The 27,916-nt window shown below is 41.6% G+C and overlaps 1 protein-coding gene across 1 annotated transcript in view; it reads right to left on the bottom strand.

Annotated features, from left to right (window-relative positions):
* CHAT (choline O-acetyltransferase) overlaps positions 1-27,916 on the bottom strand; it is a 56,630-nt gene that overhangs the window by 13,848 nt on the left and 14,866 nt on the right. The window contains exons 5-12 of the mRNA XM_038410228.2: positions 27,602-27,655; positions 22,308-22,488; positions 20,494-20,671; positions 6,588-6,757; positions 5,711-5,811; positions 4,878-5,006; positions 3,584-3,706; positions 1,133-1,274 (exon numbers count right to left, since the gene is read on the bottom strand). Of these exons, the coding sequence (XP_038266156.1) occupies positions 1,133-1,274; positions 3,584-3,706; positions 4,878-5,006; positions 5,711-5,811; positions 6,588-6,757; positions 20,494-20,671; positions 22,308-22,488; positions 27,602-27,655 (1,078 nt within the window). The remainder of the gene's footprint in view (positions 1-1,132; positions 1,275-3,583; positions 3,707-4,877; positions 5,007-5,710; positions 5,812-6,587; positions 6,758-20,493; positions 20,672-22,307; positions 22,489-27,601; positions 27,656-27,916) is intronic.

Below are 27,916 nucleotides of genomic sequence, written 5' to 3'. Positions count from 1 at the left end.
GAGGTCAATCAGTGCGTAAGAACCTCACTCCCCGTTATACTGGAGCGGGAGCGGAGCGTCTCAGCCAATGCGCAACAGCTGTTAATCCTCTCGGGGAGGTGGAGTCCCAGGAGCACTCCCGCCAGGGATTCAGAGCGGTCTACGTGCCTTGCCAGTGGGGATGGGGAGTAAGGTAGAGCGTCTGGGAGGCTTTACTGCAGTATAATGTGCACGTGCAGCCAAAGCCTAAGATTTCTTAAATCACCACACCTCACTGCATTCCAATGTTTCTGTTAAAGTTCTGATACTTGGAAGCAGCTACCCTGCCTATCCTCTGCTAGAAGAGGCTCTGTACAAGTTCTGGCAGGGTGACACATATAGGCACCCACCAGAAAATCTGTGCACAACAGAGGTGGACTACTCCCCTACAAAACCTGCAGAGATGTACAGAGGGGCTTTCCTGCAGATTGCAAAGGGGAAGCCTAGGACAAAAATTAGGGTAAGCCTGTTTGTGCACGTACACTCCCTGACCTGTCAATTGCATTTTGCCACACACCCTCCCACCAGTGCAAATTATTCATATTCCTGGTAGGTGGCTGGAGTGTGTTCAGAAGGAATCTGCACATGGGGCAGCTGAATAGTACAGTTCCAGAAAGTGTCTGTCAGTGCATTATGGAAAGCTGTTTCCTAAGCTTGACCAAGACTTAAACATCTAATCGCAGAAGTTTTAGCTTGACTGGGCATATTAGATAAACACTATCTATGTTTGGCAGAAGCGTGGCTATAGAAACAAATAAACCAACTAACATCTAGTGTGCAGTATATGACCCTGAACTTTCAAGTTCAGTGTGAAATTCTCCAAAGAGCAGAATTTGGCTCTGCGGGTGTAAATGACAAAAGATTCTGTTAAATAAGTTTAGACACAGATTCTGTTTCTCATGGTGTAATTATCTGTATCATGTTTTTGAGTGCTCAAATAATAAAATGAATATTCATATATAGCATGAAGCTCTGGTTCTCACAGAAATGAGTTCCTGCCTCACTAAAGTCTATGAGGTATTTTTGTCACCCTATCTATAGGTAGTAGATTGAGAAGCATGATTTTTATTTTGTTCTGTTTTAAATAAAAGCAAAAAGAGAAAGCTTAACGTACCCGTAGAGATGACTTGTCACCAATCATTGCTTTTACAAAAGCTAAAACTTCTGGGGTTGCAGACCTAATATTGTCGACTCTTCCCTCTTCAAATCGGCGTATGGAAGCACTTTCATAGGTAGGAACAAGTCTCCTATGGCATCTGAGAGAATGAAATAGGAAAAGCAGAGAGTAATTGTTTCAGGGAATCATAACAGCAAAAAGAAAAATAGGCTCAGTAGGTTTTATTTTTATAAGGTTGATTTTATTTTTGTGTAGTATTTCATTTTAATGTTAATAGAATTACATAAGAAATTGCCAAAAGATGGATACTATGGTCCTTTCAATACAAAGAGCTGTGTAAAGTTGAATATATTTTATTTATGGAGTGCTAGTAAAATATTACTTGGTATGTAAAAACAAGGCTAATAAAACTAGAATTTACTGAAAGATCACAATGACTGTTCTATTAGTGCCACATGATAAAATAATTGTGTGATCAATCATTTACGTACAAGATTGGAACATGTTTTATTTAAAACAAGAAAAAAATGCATTGCATGTTTTCTGTGTGTGTGCATGTCACAGAAAATTAAAAGAGGAAATGTATGCCATTTCAGATTTAGAGCCAAAAGTGAAAACCCAGGTTACAAGCAGAACTGTACATGGAAATTAGCATGTTACCATCTGTTTACAGTTCTTTGTCCCCTGCTTTTGCAACCAGTGGACTGAAAATAACTTACAAATTACTTTGGCTTGTCTACACTACAGTTGAATCAGGGGACCTCTTATAGCTCAGTTGTCCCCCAATCTGTGCAGCAGAGATGAAATCTGTATTATAATTGGGACCTACCGTGCTCTCATAACCAGGCTATGGACAGTACTTTGTTGGCATTATTGGATTTCAGCTAACAAAGTGGGTGAAACAAGCTGGGCATCGGGTCACGTGAAAGACCATTTTAGATTTTAATTTGATAAGTTTAGGGATTGTTGGTATAATGGGTCTACTGTAAGAAACCCCACAAGTGATCACTACCCTGGGACATTAATTGTCCTGACAGTCCATAAGAGAGCCTGTGACAATGGAAATGCCATGGAGATTAGTATAGTAAAAAGAGCAAGCAAAGTCAAACCCTGGGATGCCCGTTTTGCCTGTGGGAAGCCCAACAATAGCTTATGTCAGCTGTCCAGGGGAAATAAACAGTAACTACTACCCTGCAGTGGAGCTCCAATCCTATATGCTGCTGAGATATCTTCAGAAGGTCTCTGTTTTTCCCTATGGATGGGGAACTGAGGGCATTATGGCAGGTTGTGCAGTGTGCTTCAAGCTGCACCCCCTACTGGCAGATGCCACGCACAGGTATGTGCTTACTGCACAGGGGAGTTGCTTTCCAACAGAGGTCTAGGGCTTCTCTTTCCTTTGGCCACTTCTGGTGCCATGAATGGGGTGGGCAGCTCCTACCACATTCAGTGCCCATCCTCCGTGCTGCCCCCCGACACAGTGAAAGTGGAGGGGAGGTTGTATGGGACGGGAAAGGAAGAGGTGGGAGAGAGGGCAGGCAAAGTGAAACAGAGAGTGAGGGTGAGAGACAGAGTGAAAGGGGGACTGTGAGTGGTGGAGATAATGAATGTGGGGTATGGGATGAATGAGGAGAGGGAGCAGTAGAGTGGAGAGGCGAGGGGATGGGAGGGGAATAGATTGTGCTCATGGGTTTTAACTATGGCTCAGTCAATCATTGATTCCTTGCACAGAAAAATAAAATAGAAGTGATGTTGGTGTGCACTGCACAGAACCTCTGGGCCCAAATCCCATATAGGAAAGGGGGTGGCATCTGGGTCTACTATTCCTGCCAGGGTCTGTATCATTTGTTTATATATTAGCAGCTGCAGCCTGCCTATGCCTATTTAGACAGGCTGTACTCTTTCCCCAGGACTTCCTTTATGCTAAAGAGTCTACTCAGTCATGTGCTTACTACTCATTTCAACCTTTTGGGTGATGTGATTGTGTCCTGTAATTACACACCATTATTAGAGAAGTCCAGAACTGGGTATGTTTTCATTATATTTTACATGCTGAATCTGAGCTACAACTTGGATTATAATAGACAGACAAGAGGCTGTAACCATTCTCTGATTTATCTGCAAATGACCATTTGCTTCCCTTTGGCTTTTTAAGCTATAGGCCCTGTAACTTTGCAGTAACTGTGGATGTTTTGCTTACTTTTCCAGCTGATTTAAATAGTTCCATTATAATTGTAAAACAAACATATACCATATGAGAGGTTGCTATATGTCAGAACAAAGTGACTACTATTATGGGTTTCCATCCTGTTTTTTAAGGACCCCATCCAGCAGGCCTAACCTTTTATGCCAATGAGAGTTTGTCTGGGTGCAGGACTGGGCCCTTTGTTTTCCTGATTAATTGTAAATCTGTGCTCACAATATATTATTCCCATGATTTGATAAACATACCTGTAAAATGCCAGCTGAAGTGCTACTTGAATGTAGGCATCTGGGCTAGTCTTTTGTTTCTTGATAAATTCTTTTCCATAGTTTTCAAATGTATAAGCAATAAAATCTAGATTGTGTACTATCCTAGAAAACAAGCAGGGGCGTCTGTTGTAGAGGAAAATGCAAGATTCCCATATAACGTGGTTCACAAGCAATATTTAGAAAACATTTTCCCCATGTACTGTTTACCATATATCTCAACTAGCATCTATTGGGTAGACATTTTCAGTCTAATGTCTGGCACTTGGCAACCAGTAAATTGTTCTCAACTAACAATCTCTAATCATGCACTATTCTACATGCAACTTTAATCTTCAGCACTGCTTATGAGCTGTGACATTCATATAATTGTGCTCATTTGAGTTAAACACTTTTCCTCCCCAGAAATTCTGCTCCTGAAGGATAAACGTGCTCTTCTTTGTTCTAGATTAAATATCAGTGAAGCACTTGTATTTAAATAATGGATAGATTAAAAATCTAATGCAGGCCCTAATTTTATTATGAACTCCCATTTCAAAGAAATGTCACCTTTTGTTTATTTTTATTTTATTTTTGGTAGCTGGAATGAGCTAATGCCTCTGTTATTGGATCTTAGATTTTAAACACTTTGTTAGCAGTGCTGCCTTATATAACGGGATCACAATAAGCAAAGATTTAAAATTGGTCATGTGTACATTATGTTAATTTTCTGATGAAAAGTAGACAATAATCTTAAATCTCTCAAAAAACATTTTTGTCATTCAAAGTCACCGTGAAAAATTCCGTGCATATCCATTGTGATCTAGAAAATCCAGCTTCAAAGAACTGGCCTTTGTAGTAACAGCGTAGATACAAGCAAATTAAATGCGTGAATTCAAATTGTCTATTCAAACCAGTTGTTTACAACTTCCCTAAATACATTTCCCCCACAGGCTTGGCTATGTATGGGTCAAATCAAATCATATACCTGTACAAATAGAGGCCATTGTTTGCATTTTATGTAAATAATGAATGCTGTATCAAATTTATTTCCAGTGGTATTTGTAGTTTCATTAACTTGTCCTATATTTACATGAATGGAATGGAATGATAGTGCAGTTCCTAGTGCATTGTATTAACTGTACAGCCTGATCCTGTGAGGCACTGAGCACCTTTTGCTTTCATGAGAGTTGAGGATGATCAGCACTGGGTGGGATCAAGCTGTATAATAAATTAGTTGTTTGTTAGGTGGGTCACAACTTGAAGCAGTTCAGAAAAGTCCAGGAATCTGCCGTACCTTTGAAGTTTTTCTGCTGATGATGCTAAGTGTCCCTGAATTTCTGGAGAGCATTTCCATCTCAATCTCCTTGGAGTAGGAAGCTCACTCACTGAATCAGCTCTGACTAATTTCTTAGAGCTTTCCTTCCTGTAAACATGTCAGAGAAAATACATAAGGGACATGGTGACAACCTATTTCTTACGAATGGTCTGATAGCCATTTTCTTGGTAAATCATTAGTTCCTTACATGCTGGAGAAACCAGAGTAAGCTCTTATATTACAGATGTTCTGTTTTGCTGGGAAAAACACACAAATGCAATGGGCCTAATTTTTATGTCACTTATACCAGTGTAAAGCAAGAGTAAATCCAAAGAGCTGATCAGTTCGAGTTGTCTTTACACACATGGTTTTTATTTGGGTCCGTTTCCGCTTGTTGGGGCAAAGCCAAGGGTGAAACTCCCACTGATATAAAGGCAACTAGGATTTGGTCAGTTAAACAAAAGTGGAGGAAAATGAAAGTCCTAAATTGTTTCAATCCTTTCTAATGCGCAAATTGCGATTCCAGTTATAAAGAACCATAATTAAGAGTGTGAAGTTGTTCGGGGCGGGGGTGAGGGAGGGAAATGTGACTTCACTGTGGGTTTCAAAATAGAGTTCAAGTGGGGCTAAAGCCATAGGGGTGAATTTCTGAAAGAGGATCTCAGTATGTTTAGAGCAGATACCGCATTTTTTGTTTTCAGGCACATTCATTTCTTTTAACACTTAAGAGGCCCAATTAATGCATTTCAGCAAAAAAAAAACCAAAAAACCAGGATGCTGTCCTGTTATGTTAATAATGAAAGAGGACTCACATGTGCTTGAGCAAATGTTCGGTGAACTGTACCAGGACGATCCCGTCAAAAGGGGAGTGTTCACACACAGTGCCACAGACTCCATCTCTTCCCACAACAAACTAGCAAGGGAAATGCCATAGCATAAATAATAAGCATAGGATAATGTACTGAATGCACTGTGCTTTGGATAAGAAACAGCAAATATGCTGATGGCAGCAACATAGCAGAGGGCATTGTTATTTCTCTGCAGTGTTATTTGCACATGTCTGGAACCTGCTCCCTCCAGAGGGCCACTAGGGCCAGAGTTGGGAGAGCTTGAGGTTAAAGTGAAAGACTTGGAAAGAAGGGGAAATATCAGCTGCTCTTATCCTTTTTCTTGTTCTAGATTTCCTAATTTAACCTTTTTTCTTTCTTTTAGTCTGGGGTAAAGACATTTCTGGAATGTAGACGAGACAGATATCATCTCAGCTGCATGGGTAAAGAGTAGCATTATGAATTCAGCAAGTGATTAAGTGTTAAAAAGGACACACTATACACTGCAACACTTCCTGTTCCCCAAGTAGGTCTTGCTTCCCCTGTCTGCCGTCACTCATGGACAGGAAGCCATTCTGGTCTCAGTGCCAGTGCTTCCCAGCCTCTTGCTTGACATGCTGCTATGACCCCCCCCCTTCACTCTGCTGATTCCCCGTCTGACTATCCTGCCTTTGCTCATGGTCTATGCCTGATACTCCAAAGGAAATGAAAACCCTCTGTGATGTACTTGGCCTACTATGGCATGCAGATGGGTATCCATCCGGACCTCTGCGGTGATCAACCCTGACACATGAGACTTGAGTATGCCATAGTTAGTGTGTATCAGAGCACAATTACATGTCAGAGTATAGTAAGATTTTACCTGCATGGGTTTGTCATACCAGCGATTGGCACCATTTTTATCATAGCCTCCCCCATGCAGAAGTTGCAAAGCCATATTTGTATCGTTGAGTTCCACTCCACTTGGGCCATCCAGACACACCAGGCATATACACCGTTCAATCATATCCAGGGAGTCTCGGTTAGTAGAGGCTGCGGATAAAACATTGACACATTTACAACTGCATCTTATTATTTGCATTACAATAGCACCTAGAGGGCCCCATAGCACAAGGTGGTGTGCAACTATAGACCATAATCCTGCAATGAGCTCCAGGGCTCCTCTGTCCTGCACAGCCCTGTTGCCATCAGAGCTCATTGAAGGATCAGAGGTATAGAGTAGGAGGACAATTCCTACTCCAAATAATTCAGTCTTTTGTGTTAATTTTGTAGTATAACTGTCTTTCTTTTACAGTAGTTCAATAGTATCAGTCTCCAAAAATTACACACCTTACCATAGCTCATGGGGCAAGGAAGGCCTTTGGTTTTCCTGAAGTAACCATGTAGGAACTCAGGTCCACTTCACTTCACTATGGACTTTTTCATAACATCATATTTGGGCAGTAAAATGACATCTGTTAGCTTTATTCCCATCACATTGCTTTTCATAAGAAATATTTAGGTCCATATTGTGAGAATTTCAATTTTGGGCTTCTTCACTCCAAGTCTCGTGTGTAATAAAAGACTGGGCTTTTGCTTGACAAAAGTTCCAGGGGGGAAATGTGCAACTAGATTTTATCAAAGCAGATGTGACCCCTGAGATGTGGCTTGACAAACATTTCACGATGAAATAACTGGATCTCTTCAGTGTCACCCCCTTTCATTAAGTGGTTTTCACAGTAAAAATCCTTTTGGAACAAAGAAACATTTATTTGTTCTCTCAGTTAGCTTGACAATTCTCAACTTGGGAGCATTGAAGAAAATCTGCCTAGTCAGTAAACTCAAAGTTTCTTGTAAAAAAACAAAACAAAAAGAGTCTCCAACTTTTCCAGCTTCATGTCAATAAAGAAGATAACTCTACAGCTGAATGCTAAGCTGGTCTAGAGGACAGAGCCCTGGACTGGCAAATGGGAGACCTGGGTTCTGGTCCCAATTCTGGCATGCTTGGGGACCTCAGGCAAGTCATGTCACTGCCCGGTGCCTCAGTTTCCCCATCTATAAAATAGGGATAATTATACTTATCCCCTTTTGTAAACCACTTTGAGATCTATTGAAAAAAATGCCAGATAAGAGCTATGTATTATTATAATTTGAAAATGGAAAAATATGAAGTTAAGGTTGTGGGGTTTGTTTCATGAACATTTTATTGTGTAATCCATGCTCCACTTCTCCTCCATCCCTTTCTGTCTCTGACACACTTTGAACTAAATGCACTTATTTTGGTTTTCACTCTGTGCTTCTCTCCCCCATTCTGTGTCCATCTCTGTCTGTCTGTCTCACACTCAAAGGTGATTTGCATAGGATTTTTTAACAGTTGGGCTTGTGCTCCCTTTTTCTTCTTTGTGATGGATAAAGGCATGAATGGTTTGTTGGTTTATTTTATTATATTTTCTATGTGGCTTTTAACTCCCAAACATAAGAATGTAAAGTCTAGTCATCCCTGGGAAGGCCAGTCGGAAGTGTCAGAAATGTTTATTGTTAGCTCTTAATCCCTTAATTGAAAAGGTAAAAGTGTGGCATCTTTCACAAAGTCTGTGCTTATATTCCAAGGTATATTAGTCAGTGATTGACATTAAAGGGTTGTTATCCAAATCAAACAAAAAACAATTTCATACACTGACTTAAAATCCCTCTGAACAGCTTAGCTTCCCCTCTCTTGCTTCATGTGATGTTGTCATTTACACTATCTCTTCAGTCACCGTGCAGTGAAAAGGAGTAAGAAAATGCACAGAGAAGAAAAGGCTACACAAGAGACAGAAAAGAAAACAAACAGAAAAGAACGTGAGAGAAAATGGAAGCAAAAAACTATTCTGGGAGTTTGGGTGAAGAGGTTCACTTCTCCACTAGCTCAATCTAAGGGCAGCTCCAGCAAGAAATAGTTGGGATCCACTGGTTTAAAGTGATGAACAGGTCCAGGTTGTGAGCCCCTTGCTTGCTGTGGTGAACAGTTACAGGAGTAGTCTCATTGACCCTCAGTTTACCCACAGGAGCAGACCTATTGCTCACCAGGACAAGTAAAGGGCTCACAGTCTGTCTCATAGAATTTCTGTGTGGTCCTACACATAGACTTTAACCTCAAAATTGTAAATGAATAGATAAGATGATCTTGAAGAACTCATTTCTGTATCTTAGATTACAAGCCGTGGCTTCTGTTAAATTTAATTGGTTCCCTTGCAGCATGCATGATACGCCATAAATACAGAGTGCTTTGTTGCTGGGTATTGGCTTTAAAGCTATCACGGCACTTTTTATAAGAGTAGGTCTTGTCCCAGTGTCCTTACCCACACATCTCTTCTTTCTCCAGTGCGTGACATTCTGATGTGTCCCGGGATAGCTATATTTCACTGGTGCTATGTGTGCATTATTGCTACATCCATTAGCATTCTTTAAGGTGGAAGATGCTATATAAATGATTAATGTTGTTATTTGTATACAGAAGCTTCCTAATACTATGGAAACAAAATAGCGAATTACAAAACTGCCCTGCATGTGTGTTTACTATTTGTTCAATGTTTGCTTATGTTACCTCACAGGCTTATGCATTTTATTACAGCTGCTGCCTACAAACAAGCAATCCTCACTCTGACATATGGATTCTGGGCTGCAATAACCTAGGTTTTTAAAGTGAATAAAATGAGACTCGCATGCTAGAAACAGCAAAGCAATGGGAAAATGCCCTTACAAATGAACCAGAACATGTCCAGAGAACCAATCAGTCAAACACTGACAAGTTTATCATGTAAGCAGAAAATGAACTGAACAAGAACTCATGTACCATGATTTGGGATGGGAAAAAAATTCTAGAAGGAATGAAAACAAGGGGCTAGCAGAGAACAAAAACTGCATGAACAATTTGTTCCTTTTACCCCCTTACTTAACATACAGAATTGCATTTAATATGGTAAATCAGTCTTTCTGGAGGAACTATTTTTTTAATAGGAAAAGAAGGGAAGGGAGTCATGGGCCTAATTTAGACACTGTAGGTGAGACTGCTACTCTAATGACTTTAGTAGATTTTCACTTGCTTACACCAGATCTGAATTTAGACCTCTGAATCTTATTAGCTTTGCGATATGAACTCACAGTTAATGACTGTGTGTGTATAACAATGGTGACTAGTGTCCAAGTATGACACCCTATAGCTCCTCTGCACCCTCACCCTCTTAAATACCCATTCTTTCTTGTCTATCTATCTGTCGAATCATATTTATATGGCCCCCATTTCCCCATTATATCTGAATGGCTCACAATCTCTAATATGTTTAGTCTCACAATACCCCATTCCAGTGTAGAAAACCCATTCCTGCTGCTTCGCTCCCTCCACTGAAAAACTGTGACTGGCTAACTCTCAGTCTACCCCACCTCCCATTGTAGACCATCACCTGCGCCTAGATGAGTTTGTTGCCAGCGCTTGTGTTTTTATTGCAAGCTTTGCAGTATGGTTAGGGTACTAGGCTAGGACTTGAGAGACCTGGGTTCAATTCCCTCCTCCGTCACTTCCTCTGTGGCCTTGGGCAAGTCATTTAGCCTCTCTATGCCTCAGTTCCACAACTGTAAAAATGTTCCCCATGCCTCAGTTCTCCATCTGTAGCAATGACTTACCATATTAGTAGCCCTTCCCTACTTCACAGGGGTGTTGTGAGGATAAATGCGTTAATGATCATCTCATGCTTTGAAATGCAAAGCTCTATCTAAGTGTCAGGTATTATTATACTATCACTTAGAGCAACAGCTCCTGGAAACAGATGATTAGCTGAAAACTCTCAGCTTCATTTAAAAAAAAAGTTTCTGCTCTCATGGTTGCAGAGAAAAGCCTGATAACGTGGTACAAGGGTACCCTACAGACTTAGCAACCAGAAGACAAAGATTTTTTTAAAAAAAACCTCATGCTTTTTAAGCCAATCTCATGACTTTTTTTTTGAGGTCTGGCATGTTTTTTTTAATGCTTGGGATTGGCAATACTGTGTTTCTGTTGTCTGCCAGAAAATGGGAATAATTGCTTTTAAAATAACAAAATCAGGATAAGCTATACTAGCACTTTCTGCAAATGTTTGGAGCAATTCAGCTGACAGGTTTGTCTTTCCTCTTTTGCTGAAATTCACTAATTCAGTAGCTATGATTTTTTTATATCCAACTATTAATCTTTATGTCCCTTCAATTTTTTTTTCCTGTGACATTAGTTCGGCTACAGATCTCCATCCATTAGTGGCAATAAAACTGCTAGGTGTCCAAAGTCAATCCCTAAGCATATATTTTAATGCTATTATGTCTCACCATCTGCTTTGACTCACCTGGATGAAGGTGTTTCCTGAAAGTCTAGCCAAACTCCAACAGCATGAGAGTGCCATGGCCATGTTGATATTTTATTTGTTTTTAGAACATTGAGATCTATGAGACCGACAGACTCAGAGAATTGGTATTGGGATAGAAAACTTTTTATGTCAAGGTTACTGGTATGAATGGGGCGTGGGTTGATAGCCTGGGGATTTGAGAAAGTTATTGACACATCTTATGCTATCTCTGATCTGTTGACTTCAGTTTCCAGTGCTGTGAATCTGGTATCCTTTGTAAACACAAGACAAACTTTATTTTTCTCATTAGAAGCACACTCTGATCAAAGGATAAGCTATTTGCTATGAGAGGGGAGTAATAAGAGGGCATGAAATGTGAACACTTATATCCCTTGCATACATGCAGAAGTAAAATGTGTATTTCCTTCTAGCACAGGCTCAAAATGTATGGCAAGTAGAAATCCAAGGAGCAGATCATTTGCAAAGCAGAATGAAAAGTGGATTTAAAGAAACTATGGAAAACAGAAAAAAAGTAGCAATGTTTTAAAGAAAATGTTCTCTTCCTACAAGTTCATACAAAAATGGCCACCATTTTGTTGTATGTAAACTTGTATCCCCAAATGTTGTGATATTTTGATAAAGGCCTGAACAAAAGCCCATTGAAGCCCATGAGAATCTTTCTGTTGATTTCAATGGGCTGTGGATCAGGTCCTTAATGACTATTTTTCCATCTAAAAAGAGCTTAGCAGCTTGGTGAAATTTTGTCTTAGCAGAGGGGCTCTTTTAATAATAATTCTGAAATGACTCCTGCACTTTGTGTTTTGGTTGCTGATGCAGGTTACAATTAGTGACAAAAAGAATTAACATTTATTTCACCATAGTATTACAGAATTTCCTGCATGTAGAATGGGAAATACCACAAATGCTGGGGTAAACTTAATTAGAAAAAACATTTTTTTCCCAAGGATAGTCTTAATTGACTACCAATCCATTAGGGAAAAATAAAGTAGGTAGGTTTGATTTTTGGGACCAAACTTTCATAGCCTTGACATGCACTAACATCTACATGACATTTACTTGTGCAAAATCTGTTTGTCTTGGGTTTTGCACATCCTTTCCTGTGCCTCCACATACAGATGCTCCAATCTCTCACCTGAACAAGTAGGTGTCAATACTTGAAAAGTGTTTGCATGCATAAAATTGCACACACAAAAACAGAGTCTGGTTTTGCTCATATATGTTCCAGCACTCAGTTGTGATGAACATTAGCATGAAACCTCTGAGGTTTGAAGCTTTCTTTCAGAATCTGGTCTTTTAAATAACTCTTTTTCCATCTAGATATCCTATTTATCATCTTAGGTGGCCTCTCTTTCTTTGCTGGTATCTAGACCAGAGAATTCTCTCAGAAATTCACTGGAATTTCTGTGTTTACATAATGATTATTTACAAACCATATCAAGAGAAATGTTGCTCGCTGCTCAGGAATTTGGAGGAATGGAGCTCAGAGAGTGAAAGGGTGCTGCAAACAAGAAAGCAACTGAATACTTAGCCAAAAGTATTGAGCCGTCGAGTAAGCAAAGTTAACTGACTTGAAAGGAAAATCAGAATATCGAAGAATCAAATCAGAGCTGTCAGAATTTAAAGGGAAGGGGTTAAAAAGCTCTGATACAGTACTATAAAATCCTCTTAGCTGTAAAGGGTTAAGAAGCTCAAGTAACCTGGCTGGCACCTGACCAAAATGACCAATAAGGAGACAAGAGACTTTCAAATCTGGGTGGGGGGAAAAAGGTTTTTTTCTGTCTGTGTGATGCCTCTGCCCAGGGACAGATCAAGAAAGTAAGCAATTCAACTCCTATAAAGTTAGTAAGTAATCTAGCTAGAAAATGCATTAGATTTTGCTTTTGTTTTTGACTTGTGAAATTTGCTGTGTTGGAGGGAATGTGTATTCCTGTTTTTGTGTATTTCTGTAAATTAAGGTTTTGCCTAAAGGGATTCTCTATGTTTTGAATCTGACTGTGAGATTATCTTCCATTCTAATTTCACAGAGGTGTTTCTTTTATCTCTTTTCTTTCTAATAAAGTTCTGTTTCTTTTAAGAGCCTGACTGATTTCTCTATGATCCTAAGACCCAGGGGTTTCGGTCTGTGATCACTTTGTAACCAATTAGTAAGGATATTATTTTCAAGCCTCCCCAGGAAATGGGGTGTAAGGCTTGGGGGAATATTTTGGGGGAATAGGAACTCCAAGTGGTCCTTTCCCTGATTCTTTGTTAAATCACTTGGTGGTGGCAGCATACCCTGCAAAGGCAAAAAGTTTGTGCCTTGGGGAAGCTTTACTCTAAGCTGATAGAAATAAGCTTAGGGGGTCTTTCCTGTGGGTCCCCACATCTGTATCCTAGAGTTCAGAGTGGGGAGGGAACCCTGACATGGTGGCAGAGAGGTGGGATCATTTTTGAACCAAAAGCACAGCAGGATTTTTAAAAGGACAAATTTTTCTCTTTGTTTGAAAAACAGGGAGGGTTTTTTAAAAGCTGATTAGAGCTTCAGGTTCTGTCTCTTTGCCTGGTGACAGAGCAGCTGCATAACAAAAGGGTTTTTCTGTTAGCTGGGAACAGTTGGAGGCAAAGGCATCAGATTACAGCACAGCAAATTGAGAATTCACAAGCAGGTTTTTTTTTTCTTTCTATCTCTTGGGTCAAGCTAGTTAAATACAGAGAGGCTAGGATGACAGAGAGGGGTAGCCAAAAAAGAACTGGATATACAAGAGAAAGAAAAGAAACATAAGAGACTGGTCGAATTAAAACGACTTGAGAAAGAAACTGCTGAAAGAGAAGAAAAAGCCAAAGAGACTGCCCATAAGAGAGCTATGGAAGAAGAGAAAGTCAAAGCAGCTGCTCACAGGAGAGCTATATAGGCAGAGAAGGATGCCCATAAGAAAGCTATGGAGGAAAGGGAAAAAGAGAGGAAGCATGAACTGGAGTTAGAGAAGGCAAGGACTGAGAGGAATCTACTGGATAACCCTAAAAATCCTTCCCCAACAATCCACAAATGGGAACGACTATGTCCACAGTATGATGAATCCAGTGATATTGCTGAATATTTTCTCACGTTTGAGAGACTGTGCACACTCCATAAAATTCCTGACGCTCATAAGATGACCACATTGGTCGCAAAATTGACTGGAAGAGCTCTGGACATATTCAATAAGATGCCTATTAGTGAGGCTTCTGACTATAGTAAATTCAAGGATTTGGTTTTAAAACAATTTCAAGTTACACCTGAAACTTACTGAATAAAATTTCAAACCCTTACGAGAGGATGACAGATCTCTTTGATAAATGGCTCAAAGATTAACCAGCTTTGGAGGCATGCGGGATTTGATGATACAGGAGCAATTCCTGAATATGTCCAAAGATGATATAAAGCAGTGTTTATGGGATAAGAAAATGGACTCAGCAGAAAGTTTTACTTCTTATGCTGATCAATACAAGCAGTCCCAGACCACCAGAGAGGCTGGGCAAACCGGAACAAAATGGGTGGAGGGAGGAGAGAGGAACAACCCTGGTCACAGTTCAAGTGGATACCAGAAGGGACACCCTCAGACCACACCCTACTACTAGGGACAACCCAAAGCCCCAACTACACCCCAAAGAAAACTCCAGACACCTTATTGTCCAACCACACCATTCTCCAGCAACCCACCTCGCCCCAGTGACCAGTCAGCTGGGTGATGTTTTAAATGTAATGAGCCGGGGCATGTAAAGGCCAAATGCCCCAAGAACCACAACAGATTACAGTTCATTGCACTGGGGGCACACCGAAGGTCCTCAGGCCCAGATACCTCCCAGATACCCTCAGAGCGGAGGGAAACTGTGAGTGTGGGCAGGAAGAAGGTTACAGCGTGGAGGGACACCGGAGCACAAGTGCCAGCTATCCATGCTTCCTTAGTGGACCCCAACTTAATCGACATAGAGGTCCAAGTGATGATTCAACCCTTCAAGTCAAACTCTTTTGACTTGCCTACAGCCAAGTTGCCGGTCCAGTACAAAGGCTGGTCAGGAACGTGGACTTTTGCAGTCTCTGATGATTATCCCATCCCCATGCTGCTGGGGGAAAACTTGGCCAACCATGTAAAGCTGGCCAACAGGGTGGGAATGGTCACCCGTAGCCAGACTAAGCAAGCTTTCCCACCTATCCCTGTTCCTGAGCCTTCCACCAGAGCCCATCTGTGTTACCAGAGACTCAGATGGAGGTGGTGGAACCGGATCCCCTGCCAATGACTGAAACAGCCGTAGTGGAGCCAGTCGCAGAAACCCAACCAAAGCCAGTCCCAGAACTGGAATTGGTGAAGCAACCAGCACCAGAACCATTGCCAGCACAGGGCTTGCAAACTCATCTACATCTCCAATACCAGAGGGCACCACCAAGCCTGCACTGGCAACAGCAGCAGATAACCCTACACAAGAGACTCAGCCGGAGCTTGAACGCCAACATAGTGCAGCAGAGGAGAGTGGTTCACAGTCAATGGAAACAGCCCCATTACCTGCATTGCTTCCCGAGGGACTAAGCCCAGGTCCACAATCCAGTGAGGAACTGATGTCTCCAGCATCAAGGGAACAGTTCCAGGCCAAACATGAAGCAGATGAAAGCCTCCAGGGAGCTTGGATGGCGGCACGGAGCAACCCACCGCCTCTCAGCTCTTCTAATCGTTGTAGGAAGAGGACTTTTATACAAAGAAACTCTTTCTGGTGGACACCAGGAAGACTGGCATCATCAGAGACAGTAGGTAGTTCCAACTAAGTAGCAGGCAAAGCTCTTGAGCTTAGCCCACGATCATCCTAGTGGCCGTGCCGGGGTGAACAGAACCAAAGACCATTTGGGGAAGTCCTTCCACTGGGAGGGAATGGGCAAGGATGTTTTTCCCTGTGTCCAGTCTTGTGAGGTATGCCAAAGAGTGGGAAAACTTCAAGACCAGGTCAAAGCCCCTCTCCAGCCACTCCCCATCATTGAGGTTCCATTTCAGCGAGTAGCTGTGGATATTCTGGGTCCTTTTCCGAAAAAGACACCCAGAGGAAAGCAGTATATACTGACTTTCATGGATTTTGCCACCTGATGGCCGGAAGCAGTAGCTCTAAGCAACACCAGGGCTAAAAGTGTGTGCCAGTCATTAAGAGACATTTTTGCCAGGTTGGCCCTCCGACATTCTGACAGATTCGGGAACTAATTTCCTGGCAGGAATCATGGAAAGCCTTTGGGAAGCTCCTGGGGTGAATCACTTGGTTGCCACCCCCTACCACCATCAAACAAATGGCCTGGTGGAGAAGTTTAATGGAACTTTGAGGGCCATGATACATAAATACGTAAATGAGCACTCCAATGATTGGGACCTCGTGTTGCAGCAGTTGCTCTTTGCCTACAGAGCTGTACCACATCACAGTTTATCGTTTTCACCATTTGAACTTTGTGTATAGCTGGGAGGGTAAGGGTGAATTACAGTTGGTGAAGCAGCAATGGGAGGGGTTTACACCTTCTCCAGGAACTAACCTTCTGGACTTTGTAACCAACCTACAAAACACCTCTGAATTTCTTTAGCCCTTGCTAAAGAAAATCTAAAAGATGCTCAAAAAGAGCAAAAAGCCTAGTATGATAAACATGCCAGAGAGCAGTCCTTCAAAGTAGGGGACCAGGTCATGGTCTTAAAGGCGCTCCAGGCTCATAAAATGGAAGCATCGTGGGAAGGGCCATTCACAGTCCAAAAGTGCCTGGGAGCTGTTAATTATCTCATAGCATTCCCCACCTCAAACTGAAAGCCTAAGGTGTTTCATGTTAATTCTCTAAAGCCCTTTTATTCCAGAGAATTAAAGGCTTGTTAGTTTACAGCCCAGGGAGGAGATGTTGAGTGGCCTGAAGGTGTCTACTACAAAGGGAAAAGTGATGGTGGCGTGGAAGAGGTGAACCTCTCCATGAACCTGGGGTGTATGCAGCAACAGCAGATCAAGGAGCTGTGCACTAGCTACGTGCCGATGTTCTCAGCCACCCCAGGACGGACCGAACGGACAAACCACTCCATTGACACAGGTAATGGTCACCCAATTAAAACCCAACCTTACCAGGTGTCTCCTCAAGCTAAAACTGTTATAGAACAGGAGATCCAGGATATGCTACAGATGGGGATAATCCTGCGTATTACCAGATGGGGAGTTATGTTTTTGCGTGGACTACCGTAAACTAAATGCGATAACTTGCCCAGACAACTATCCATGCCATGCATAGATGAACTATTGGAGAAACTGGGATGTGCCCAGTTCATCTCTACCTTGGACTTAACCAAGGGGTACTGTCAGGTACTACTAGATGAATCTGCCAGGGAAAGGTCAGCCTTCATTACCCATGACGGGCGATATGAATATAATGTGCTCCCTTTCAGGCTGCAAAATGCACCTGCCACCTTCCAAAAACTTGTAGATGGTCTCCTAGCGGGATTGGGAGAATATGCAGTCGCCTATCTGGACGATGTGGCCATATTTTCTGATTCATGGGCAGAACACCTGGTGCATCTACAATAAGTTTTCAAGCACATAAGGGAGGCAGGACTAACTGTTAAGGCTAGGAAGTGTCAAATAGGCCTAAACAAAATGATTTAGCTTGGACACCAGGTGGGTCAAGGAACTATCAACCCCCTATGGGCCAAAGTGGATGTTATCCAAAAGGGGCCTGTCCCAAAGTCAAAGAAACAGGTCCAAACCTTCTTAGACTTGGCCAGATATTATAGGCGATTTGTACCGCACTACAGCCAAATTGCTGCCCCACTGACAGACCTAACCAAAAAGAAACAGCCAAATGCAGTTCAGTGGATTGATAAGTGTCAGAAGGTCTTTAATCAGCTTAAAGCGACACTCATGTCTGACCCTGTGCTAAGGGTCCCAGACTTTGACAAACCGTTCCTAGTAACCACAGATGCATCCGAGCGTGATGTGGGAGCAGCCTTAATGCTGGAAGGACCGAAACAAGAATTCTATCCTGTTGTGTTTCTCAGCAAGAAGCTGTCTGAGAGGGAAAGCCACTGGTCAACCAGTGAAAAGGAATGTTATGCCATTGTCTAAGCTCTGGAAAAGCTATGCCCATACGTTTGGGGACGGCATTTCAACCAGCAAACTGACCATGCTGCGCTAAAGTGGCTTCATACCTCCAAGGGAAATAACAAAAAACTTCTTTCGTGGAGTTTAGCTCTCTAAGATTTTGATTTTGAAATACAACACATTTCAGGAGCTTCTAACAAAGTGGCTGATGCACTCTTCTGTGAAAGTTTCCCAGAATCAACTGGTTAAAATTGTCCTTGAAATGTGGAAAATATTGTTAGTTTTTATAGTTAGTAATATATCTAGAGATGCATGTGTTTTATTACTTCTGTTTTCTCCTAGAGCTCCAGAAAGAAATCACAGCCAGTGTTTCACACTATCTGTGATTTGGGGTGTGTGTCAGAATTTAAAAGGAAGAGGTTAAAAAGCTCTGATACAGTACTATAAAATCCTCTTAGCTGTAAAGGGTTAAGAAGCTCAAGTAACCTGGCTGGCACCTGACCAAATGACCAATAAGGAGATAAGAGACTTTCAAATCTGGGTGGGGGGAAAAAGGTTTTCTCCGTCGGTGTGATGCCTCTGCCCAGGGACAGATCAAGAAAGCAAGCAATTCAACTCCTATAAAGTTAGTAAGTAACCTAACTAGAAAATGCGTTAGATTTTGCTTTTGTTTTTGACTTGTGAAATTTGCTGTGCTGGAGGGAGTGTGTATTCCTGTTTTTGTGTATTTTTGTAACTTAAGGTTTTGCCTAAAGGGATTCTCTATGTTTTGAATCTGACTGCCTGTGAGATTATCTTCCATTCTAATTTCACAGAGGTGTTTCTTTTATCTCTTTTCTTTCTAATAAAGTTCTGTTTCTTTTAAGAGCCTGACTGATTTCTCTATGATCCTAAGACCCAGGAGTTTGGGTCTGTGATCACTTTGTAACCAATTGGTACGGATATTATTTTCAAGCCTCTCCAGGAAATGGGGTGGAAGGCTTGGGGGAATATTTTGGGGGAATAGGAACTCCAAGTGGTCCTTTCCCTGATTCTTTGTTAAATCACTTGTTGGTGGCAGCGTACCCCCCCCAAGGGCAAAAAGTTTGTGCCTTAGGGAAGTTTTATCCTAAGATGGTAGAAATAAGTTTAGGGGATCTTTTCTGCGGGTCCCCACATCTGTATCCTAGAGTTCAGAGTGGGAAGGGAACCCTGACAAGAGCCAAGAACATTAACTCTTTGGGCATTCCAACAAGCTGGCACATTGCAGAAGATGACATTCCTAAACACAAGTCAATTTTAGTGTAGGACAATGGTATCAGATTGGCACTTCCTTGATAAGATATTCTCTATCCACAGAACAGATACTACTGCTGTAACAGAGGGTAAGCTGCAGGGAGCTGCAGAGTCAGCCCTCTTACCAAGGCAATGTTCCTGGGGATCCTGAGTGGATGAAAACACAATGAGCCAGACCCGTAGCTGATTAAAATGGGCTTAACTTCCTTTGAAGTCAATGGAGTTACACTGATCACACCAGTTGACGATCAGGTTGACTATGAAGAAAACACTACAAGAAATGAGCCTAATAATTCTTCAATAATGTTGATTTTAAAAGAGAGAGAGAATTTTCCAATCTATACTTAACACTGTAATTTATAGATAGAAGGTCTCCAGAAACTCATCATTTCTATACTATGCATTCTTATAGAAAAGTTAATGTTTAAATTCCATTTTTCTTGTTTAGTTGTAATGAGAGCTGAGGGTGGGTGGATTGTGTGAAAAGCCATTATCAGTAATCTGAAAGGGAAATGGGTATCCTCCTCTGGAGAAATATTTTTAAATGACAAGCTGTTTGGTAAACTCTGGTGCATTTCTAATCGTAATAGCACAAATAGTATTCTTCCTAGTATCTATAAGCCAGAGATAAAGGGATGATTTAGCATTTTTCAGAGAGGAAGATAAACTCCAACATTGTCCAGAGAGAAAGATAAATAGGAAAATTTTCCTTACCTTGCTTCAGTCTGAACACAGTGTAAAACATAAAGTGCTAGACTATCCAACACTTGCTAAAGCCTACGGATGCATTGTACTCATTATCACAGTTTGACCATGAAGAAATAGACAAATCACAAACTCTGATGGTATGTTCAGAATTTATCAGATGAAAGACAAAGCATGGGATGAAATCTAGCTACATGGTATTGCCCCTGGAGTTATACAGCTGAAGGGTCAAAATCATACAAGAATTGAACTTCCTCATGCTAGAGGATTTCAACAATATGGCTGAGATTTTAGCCATCTGTTTGCCTTACGGATCACCTCCCATCAAGGACAAGTGATGATGAGGATGAAGAAGAGAAGGTTGGGGTTGCCGCTGCTAACCTTTCATGAGGATTGTCCTGGCCTCTGCCCACTCGGTTCTTCCATCAGATGTCAGTAGACCAATTGGAGGCAGCCTCTCTTCTTCATTCTCTGCCATTTTGACTATCTTTCTTAACTGAGTGAATAGATCCCCTTCGCTGAGACGGCGGAAATTAATTACAACATCCAAAACAAAGAACTGCAGGGAAATGATAAAAGTCAGAAGGATCACCGACAGATTATGCTGAGCTCTGTAAGAAAACATCTCGCTCAATGTGGGATGGCCTGGAGGTGCTGCAGCTCTGCACAATGAGAATTACATGGCTGAGAGAAGTGGTGTGCTAACATGCTGAGGCCTGATACTGTGCTCTCACCTGTGTTTGGGTTTGATACCAGTGTAACTCCACTGACTTCAGTTTTGTGGCTCCTGATTTACAATGGAGTGAGAGCAGAATAAGGCTTACATTGTTTGAATAAGATTAAAACACCTGAGCAATTAAAACCAGGAAGCATGTTAATAATTTCCATAGTCCCAGCTCTTTTAAAAATAGCATAGAGATATGCAATACTGTTACATGTGGAACCCACAGAGCTTTTTATAACCCATTTATTATGTGCTAAATTACACTACTTGCTTTCTAAAGTTTTGCCAGCATTCAAAAGCTGACCATTAGCAATAAGTAAACTGTAGAAGATTAAGTGATCTATTGCAGATGGATAAACAACCAGGTGTCTGGATGCTTTTCCAGATTAATCCAAACCACCTTGACGGAGAAACTGACAGGGTCAGATTAAGACCAGCTGGGTCCTAGATCTACCAGAATTTCCCCTCCTGCCAAAAAACAAAAAAACCAACCAACCAACTAACAACAAAAACGCACACCACAAAAAAGATGACTAGATTCTTTCCCTCTGATTATCCATCTTCAGCCCCCACAAATAGACTTTCACTGCCAGTTCCTTCCCCATAGACATGTCATTCCTCACTCTTCACACCACCCATAGGTTCCTTAATCTTCTGCCCTCCCATTATTACTCTTGATTGGCTTGTTGTTCTGTTAGGCCCACACAGGCTGGCAGGCAGGGATTCCAAGGATGCTGCCTTAATCTATCCAGAAAATTTCATGTGTACAGGACATTGCCAATGATTCTCATGACATTGCCAATGATTCTGAAACTTTGTTTTTTTTTCTAAATTGAGATGAAAAGCACATTTCAAAATGTCATAATTTTCTGTGGAAGAGAAATCCTGTTTTGTGACCAGCTCTGCTCCTTATAATACATTTAAAAAAGCAAAATCTTTGCCTTTGGAATGCACCATATTGTACTAAATGTCAGGAACTTGCAAACAAATGCTGTATGGGAGGGGTACTGTTGAAGGTCTCTTCTCCTCCCACCCTCACTCTAAATTATACAGGCTGAACACTATGCAGTATGCCAATATACCCAATAGAGTTTTCAGGTTAAAATATAAACATTTCAGCAAATGCATGTTGTATAAATTTGTTTGCCAGTGGTGTTGCTTCCCTGCTTGAGAAGTGTTTTTATTTGAATGGAAACTAAATTAGTATTTTCCCCAATCCCACATCCATCCTCGCTGCAACAGTGTACTCACAATGTAAACTGGGCTAGGAAGGGAACAAAACGATGGGAGCTTCTTGTTAAACTGTTGGCAGCACATCACTGATAAGAACTGAGTATGGGCTTCAGGACTGAGTGCCATCATCTAATGGGATCCTGGACCAATGATCGTATTACATTGTTATCAAGCAAATTTATGCATACCCGATTTCTGAAGGAAAGAGGAAAAGGTTTAAAAAACAATGTCTACTCACCTGATTGTTACAAGCAACAATGATGTGCTCTGGTTCTGGCATTATGCTGCTTTTCTGGGCCACAAGAGTATCTTTGGTATGGCCTGGAAGACGATAGGAAGAAAAGAGTCCATAGTATTGCTTCATACAGAGAGGATGACCAGACAGCTGTCCACGAGCAAAATCAACAGGTATAGCATTGCTGGAGAGGCGGAGAGAAACAAAGCCAGAGAAAAGTAGAAAGAGAGAAAGAGAGACAGAAAGGAAAAGAAATCTAATCTGTCCTTTGTTCTGTTACAATTAGATTAGGTACAATACAAATGAAATAATAAAAACAAGATTACAGTGTAACGAAATAGATGAATTCCCATCCCAAAGTTAAATACATCATTCCTGGCAGATTCATGCATATTCATTAAGCAATTGTATTTGCATTCAATGAATATGTGTTGGAGAGTCAAACAATAGCAGGGTATGCAAATCAGTGACTGCAACATATATTCATCATCTGTGAATATACAGTATACTTGCACTTTTCCTCATCCAGTATAAAATCTTTCTTATATGTAGCCCCTGCCCATCCAAAAACAAAACAAAACAAAAAAGCCTGCTTTCCCCCAAGAGTCCTGTGATAGGAGTAGGGAGCTTGCTTAGAAGGGATTCTCAGAACTCTGTAGAATAAATGAAAGTCAGTTGAACATCTGAAGTTGACATGCACCCTAGAACAGGGACAGGCAAATTTTTTGGCCTGAGGGCCGCATCGGGTTTCGGAAATTGTATGGAGGGCCGGTTAGGGGAGGCTGTGCCTCCCCAAACAGCCAGGTGTGGCCCGGCTTCCCACCCCCATCCGCCCCTCCCTGCTTCTTGCCCCTTGATGCACCCCTGCCCCATCCACCCCCCTGTTCCCTGTCCGTTGACTGCTCCCGGTACCCCCGCCCCTGACTGCCCCCCGCCGCCTCATCCAAACCCCCTTCTTCCTGACTTCCCCACCAGGACCCTTGCCCCCATTCAACCCCCCCCCATTCCCTGCCCTCTGACTGGCCTGACCCCATCCACCCCCCCCCCCCACCACTACCCTGAATGCCCCTGCCCTCTATCCACCCGCCCTGCTCGCTTCCCCCTTACCATGCTGCCTGGAGTAGAGGTGGCTGGTGGCACTACAGCTGTGCCGCCCGGCTGGAGCCAGCCACACACTGCGCAGCACAGAGCACCGGGTCAGGCCGGGCTCTGCAGCAGCGCTGCCCCACCCCAGGAGCTTGCAGCCCCGCCGCCCAGAGCATTGTGCCAGCGGCACAGTGAGGTGAGGCTGCGGGGGAGCGGGAACAGTAGAGGAGGGGCTGGGGCTAGCCTCCCAGGCCAGGAGCTCAGGGGCTGGGCAGGACGGGCCCGCGGGCCAGATGTGGCCCGTGGGCCGTAGTTTGCCCATCTCTGCCCTAGAAGCCATGTTTGGTTTGTACTGGAAGTCCAGGCTAGAGTTGCTTAGAATGTTTAAGGGAAACATCTCCATCTCTGGAAATCAGTAGAATGTGCAGGATGGAGGGGAATCATCTTGACAGTGAGGAGTTAATTTAACACTACCAAACAACTTTGGTCCTTAGTGTGACACATGGGGGAAGTAAAGGCTGAAATTTAGCAGCTGGATCCTTTTTAATTGCTAGGAGTCTGGCAACAATACACACTAAAGTGCCTCTTTAGTGACCAGAACAAAATCTTGTTACTTTTCTGTGGAATATTTTCTTTTCTGATTCCAGATTGTAGGACAGTATACTGTCAATGCAGTAGAAACTAAAGTAGTTGTCATTGTAGGCAGGGGCCACAGGGAAATTGCTGGTCTTGTGGTTAAGATACTAGACCAGGAGAAAGTTGTCTAATTCCCAGGTCTGCCATAGACTCCCTGTATGACTTACTTACTTGGAAAAGTCACTTAATCTCTGTGCCTCAGGTCCTTATCTGTAAAATGGGGATAATAATACTTCATTTCTTTCCACCCTCCACCTTTGTCTTGTCTATTTAGATTGTCAGCTCTTTGGGCCAGAGACAGTCTCTTATATTCTGATGTAGTGCAAAGCCCAATGGATTCCCAATCTCGTTTTGGGCCTATTTTTACCAGAATAGTATATAATAACAATGATGATAAGAAAGCCTGTGATTATGATGATTTTAGGAAGGGGACATTATACTATTTTGTTCTGACAACAAAACTTGCACTGATTTAATACCTTAAGCTATGTTCTTGTGTTATAATATTTTTGTCTATCTAAGTTAGGCTTTGTTTGACATACTTTACCCAGGCAACTGGGCTATCTACATAGCTAAAACAACATACAAGTAAAAGCTGTGTTATCCAGCACTTTATCAACCAGAAAACTCTATTAACCAGCATTTCTGATATTTCCCAATACAAATCTTCAATCTAGTAACTGGGACTAGTATACTGCCCAGGAGGTTATGCAACTGCATATTCTACACTCTACTTTTATGCAAAAAAGAGGCAGAAGACAAGTAAGCAAGCCGATACCAGGTATTTATTCAAAACACCAGCTTCAAGGGTATGTCATAGGGTCATTAAAGATTCAGCCCAATCTCCTACACCTTCTACATCTACAATGATAATTGATGTTTATAATGATGACGCCAAGACACTGCAAGATCCTGAAGTGCCTTCTGAATCATCAAAGATTAAATTATGTTCAGTATAGTTTTAGTGTTAAGTTTATTTTTAGTGATCTGGGTGTCCGCCATGCGCAGCCCATAGTGATATGTAGTGTCATAAGATAACCTACTGTATAGAAAACTTTACCTGTATACACCTAAGTGCTTCAAGAAACCAACCACTCTGCAGTGCACTACTACTACAGTACCTGTAGTACAGTACCTGTATACTATTTTATATTTTATTCATTTTATTATATTCTATTTCTTTGAAAATTGGTATTCCATTGGTAAGTATAACTCTTATTTAATTGGAATTTTTGACTAACCGGCACCACCATTCCGCCAACATGCTGGATAACAAAGTTTTTACTGTACTTCAGAAAGTTATGAACTGCTTTTGCATACTAGTTTTGTGCCTATTGTGTTTGCCTATGTAGTGATTCAAAAGATGCTAGGATTATATTGACTATCCTATGGCTGTAAAAGGGCAACAATGGATATTGGAATATTAATAGTTATGAGGAAATATTAGTGTTGGTACCCAAAGGTAAGCAACAACAGTAGAACTTCATAGACAAAGGAGTAAAGAATTATTAAAGAGAGGTAAGGAGTACTGTGACAAGTCTTCTTTAGATCAAGAAACCCAGGTCAAAATATTAAAGATAAAATTTTACATCTTTGCTAAGCAATATGTATTCCTAGCTCTTCACAGATGCATACCGTACTGTCATGTAAAGATGTAGCGACAAAGTAGTTTATAACATATCAACATCTGTATTTTTAGATATGCAGACATGGCATACAGTTCTATAGTTTATCTTAGACAAAAGCACATGTTCCTGAGCAATCAAGTATGATAAGTTTTTGCATAGTTTTAGATTCTGAAGTAAAAAAATCCAACAACTCCTTCCAATTTCTTTTCTTATAGTCAATTCACAGGTTGTGAGACTAGGGTGACCATATGTCCCGATTTTATATGGACAGTCCCCATATTTGGGGCTTTTTCTTATATAGGCACCTATTCTCCCCCCCCCCCCCCCCCCGATTTTTCACACTTTCTATCTGGTCACCCTAGGTGAGACCTCAGATGGCTAAATATCGACTTTGTCTTTCCCTGGCCCAAATGAATGCTGGTCAGGATGCGTGACAAGGGGGCTCTCATTATCCCATGGTTGAAAATGTTCCCTTCCTCCATTATGGTACAGTGTACTGTGCCTTGGTTGTCTGCCACATTCCACTCTTTGGGTGGATGCATTTCAGTGGTACTGGTGAAATGTAGTTTGTAAAATTCTTTTGGATGAATGGGGCTATGTATGTAAAATACTGTTATTAATAGTACAGTTCTCAAGAACTGCTGGAGATATTTTCCTACATTTGCAACAGGAAAAATGGTTTACAACTTTTTTGGTTAAATACCAGCAGTAGAACCTGGGTGTGATTACGCTTCCTCTTGTGGGGTTTATTATTTTGGGATGGGGTAGGAGATATCTCTTAACAAATTAACCATGGTGGAGAGGCAAATATCAGAAATATGGAAAATTGTAGAGATACTTGTGAGGGAGTTTACCAGACTGGTGGTTCTCAGGTAATACATAGGGTGTTGCCAAACTTTGCTATGACACACCACACAACAGAAACATTAGCCCGGGAACCAATCCCTGCAACAAACCCCGTTGCCAACTCTGTCTGCATATCTACTCAAGGGACATCATCATAGGACCTAACCACATCAGCCACACCATCAGGGGCTCGTTCACCTGCACATCTACCAATGTGATATATGTCATCATGTGCCAGCAACACCCCTCTGCCATGTACATTGGCCAAACCGGACAGTCTCTATGAAAAAGATAAATGGACACAAATTGGACATCAAGAATTGTAACATTCAAAAACTGGTAGGAGAGCACTTCCATCTCCCTGGACTCTCAATAACAGACTTAAAAGTGGTCATTGTTCAACAAAAAAACTTCAGAACTGGAATTAATTTGCAAACTTGACACCATCAAATTAGGCCTGAATAAAGACTGGGAGTGGCTGGTTCCCTCTGTTGATACTCACACCTTCTTGTCAACTGTTGGGAATGGGCCATATCCATCCTGATTGAATTGGCCTTGTTAGCACTAACCCCCACTTGGTAAGGCAACTTCCATCTTTTCATGTGGTGTATATTTATACCTACCTAGTGTATTTTTCACTCCATGCATTTAATGAAGTGGGTAATAGCCCACGAAAGCTTATGCCCCAAAAAATGTGTTAGTCTCTAATGTGCCACAAGGATTCCTCGTTATTTTTGCTACGACCCTGCCACTCATTGATCTGTGGTTGGAGAGGATGGACTCCTTAGGTGCATCTGAAACAGTCACATTAGTCAGATTTTTACGTTGTACTGTAGGTTGAACTGTGTATCTGACAGATGACTGACATGACTTATGAAGAATCCTCAACGGGCACCTCATATTGTAGTAATAAAGGAGAAGCATGTAAAGCTACCATGATGTTGCCAAAGCTACCATACCTGAATCATTTCAGTTCCTAACATTAGACTGGTCCAACGAGTTATGGCCTAATGTAGCCTGACTTTGGACACCTCCAGGCATTCCTAATCAGAGCTCTTTATATTTGTAGTCAGTCAGTGATTCTATTTCCAAAATACTTACGCATCCAGTAAAGCTTTATAATCCAGCACTCCTGAAATGAGATTAGCAGCAAACCTGTAAGTAAAAAATAGAAATAACCTCACTCTTTTGCCATGCAGCAACTTGGTGCCATTTCTGGGAGTTCAGCCTGAGGCTGAGAAGGCCCACAATGATCAATTATACTCTACAGCAGTGGTTCTCAAACTTTTTTTTCCCGCAGATCACTTGAAAATTGCTGAGGGTCTCGGTGGACCACTTAATGATCTTTCCAAATGTTATTTTGTAAGTTAGCTAACTATTGTAATGTGCTTTGGATAAAAGTGCTATATAAAAAGA

The sequence above is a fragment of the Dermochelys coriacea genome, chromosome 7, assembly GCF_009764565.3.
Source record: "Dermochelys coriacea isolate rDerCor1 chromosome 7, rDerCor1.pri.v4, whole genome shotgun sequence".
Taxonomy (NCBI): Eukaryota; Metazoa; Chordata; order Testudines; family Dermochelyidae; genus Dermochelys; species Dermochelys coriacea.
This window is presented reverse-complemented; position numbering and strand designations above follow the sequence as displayed.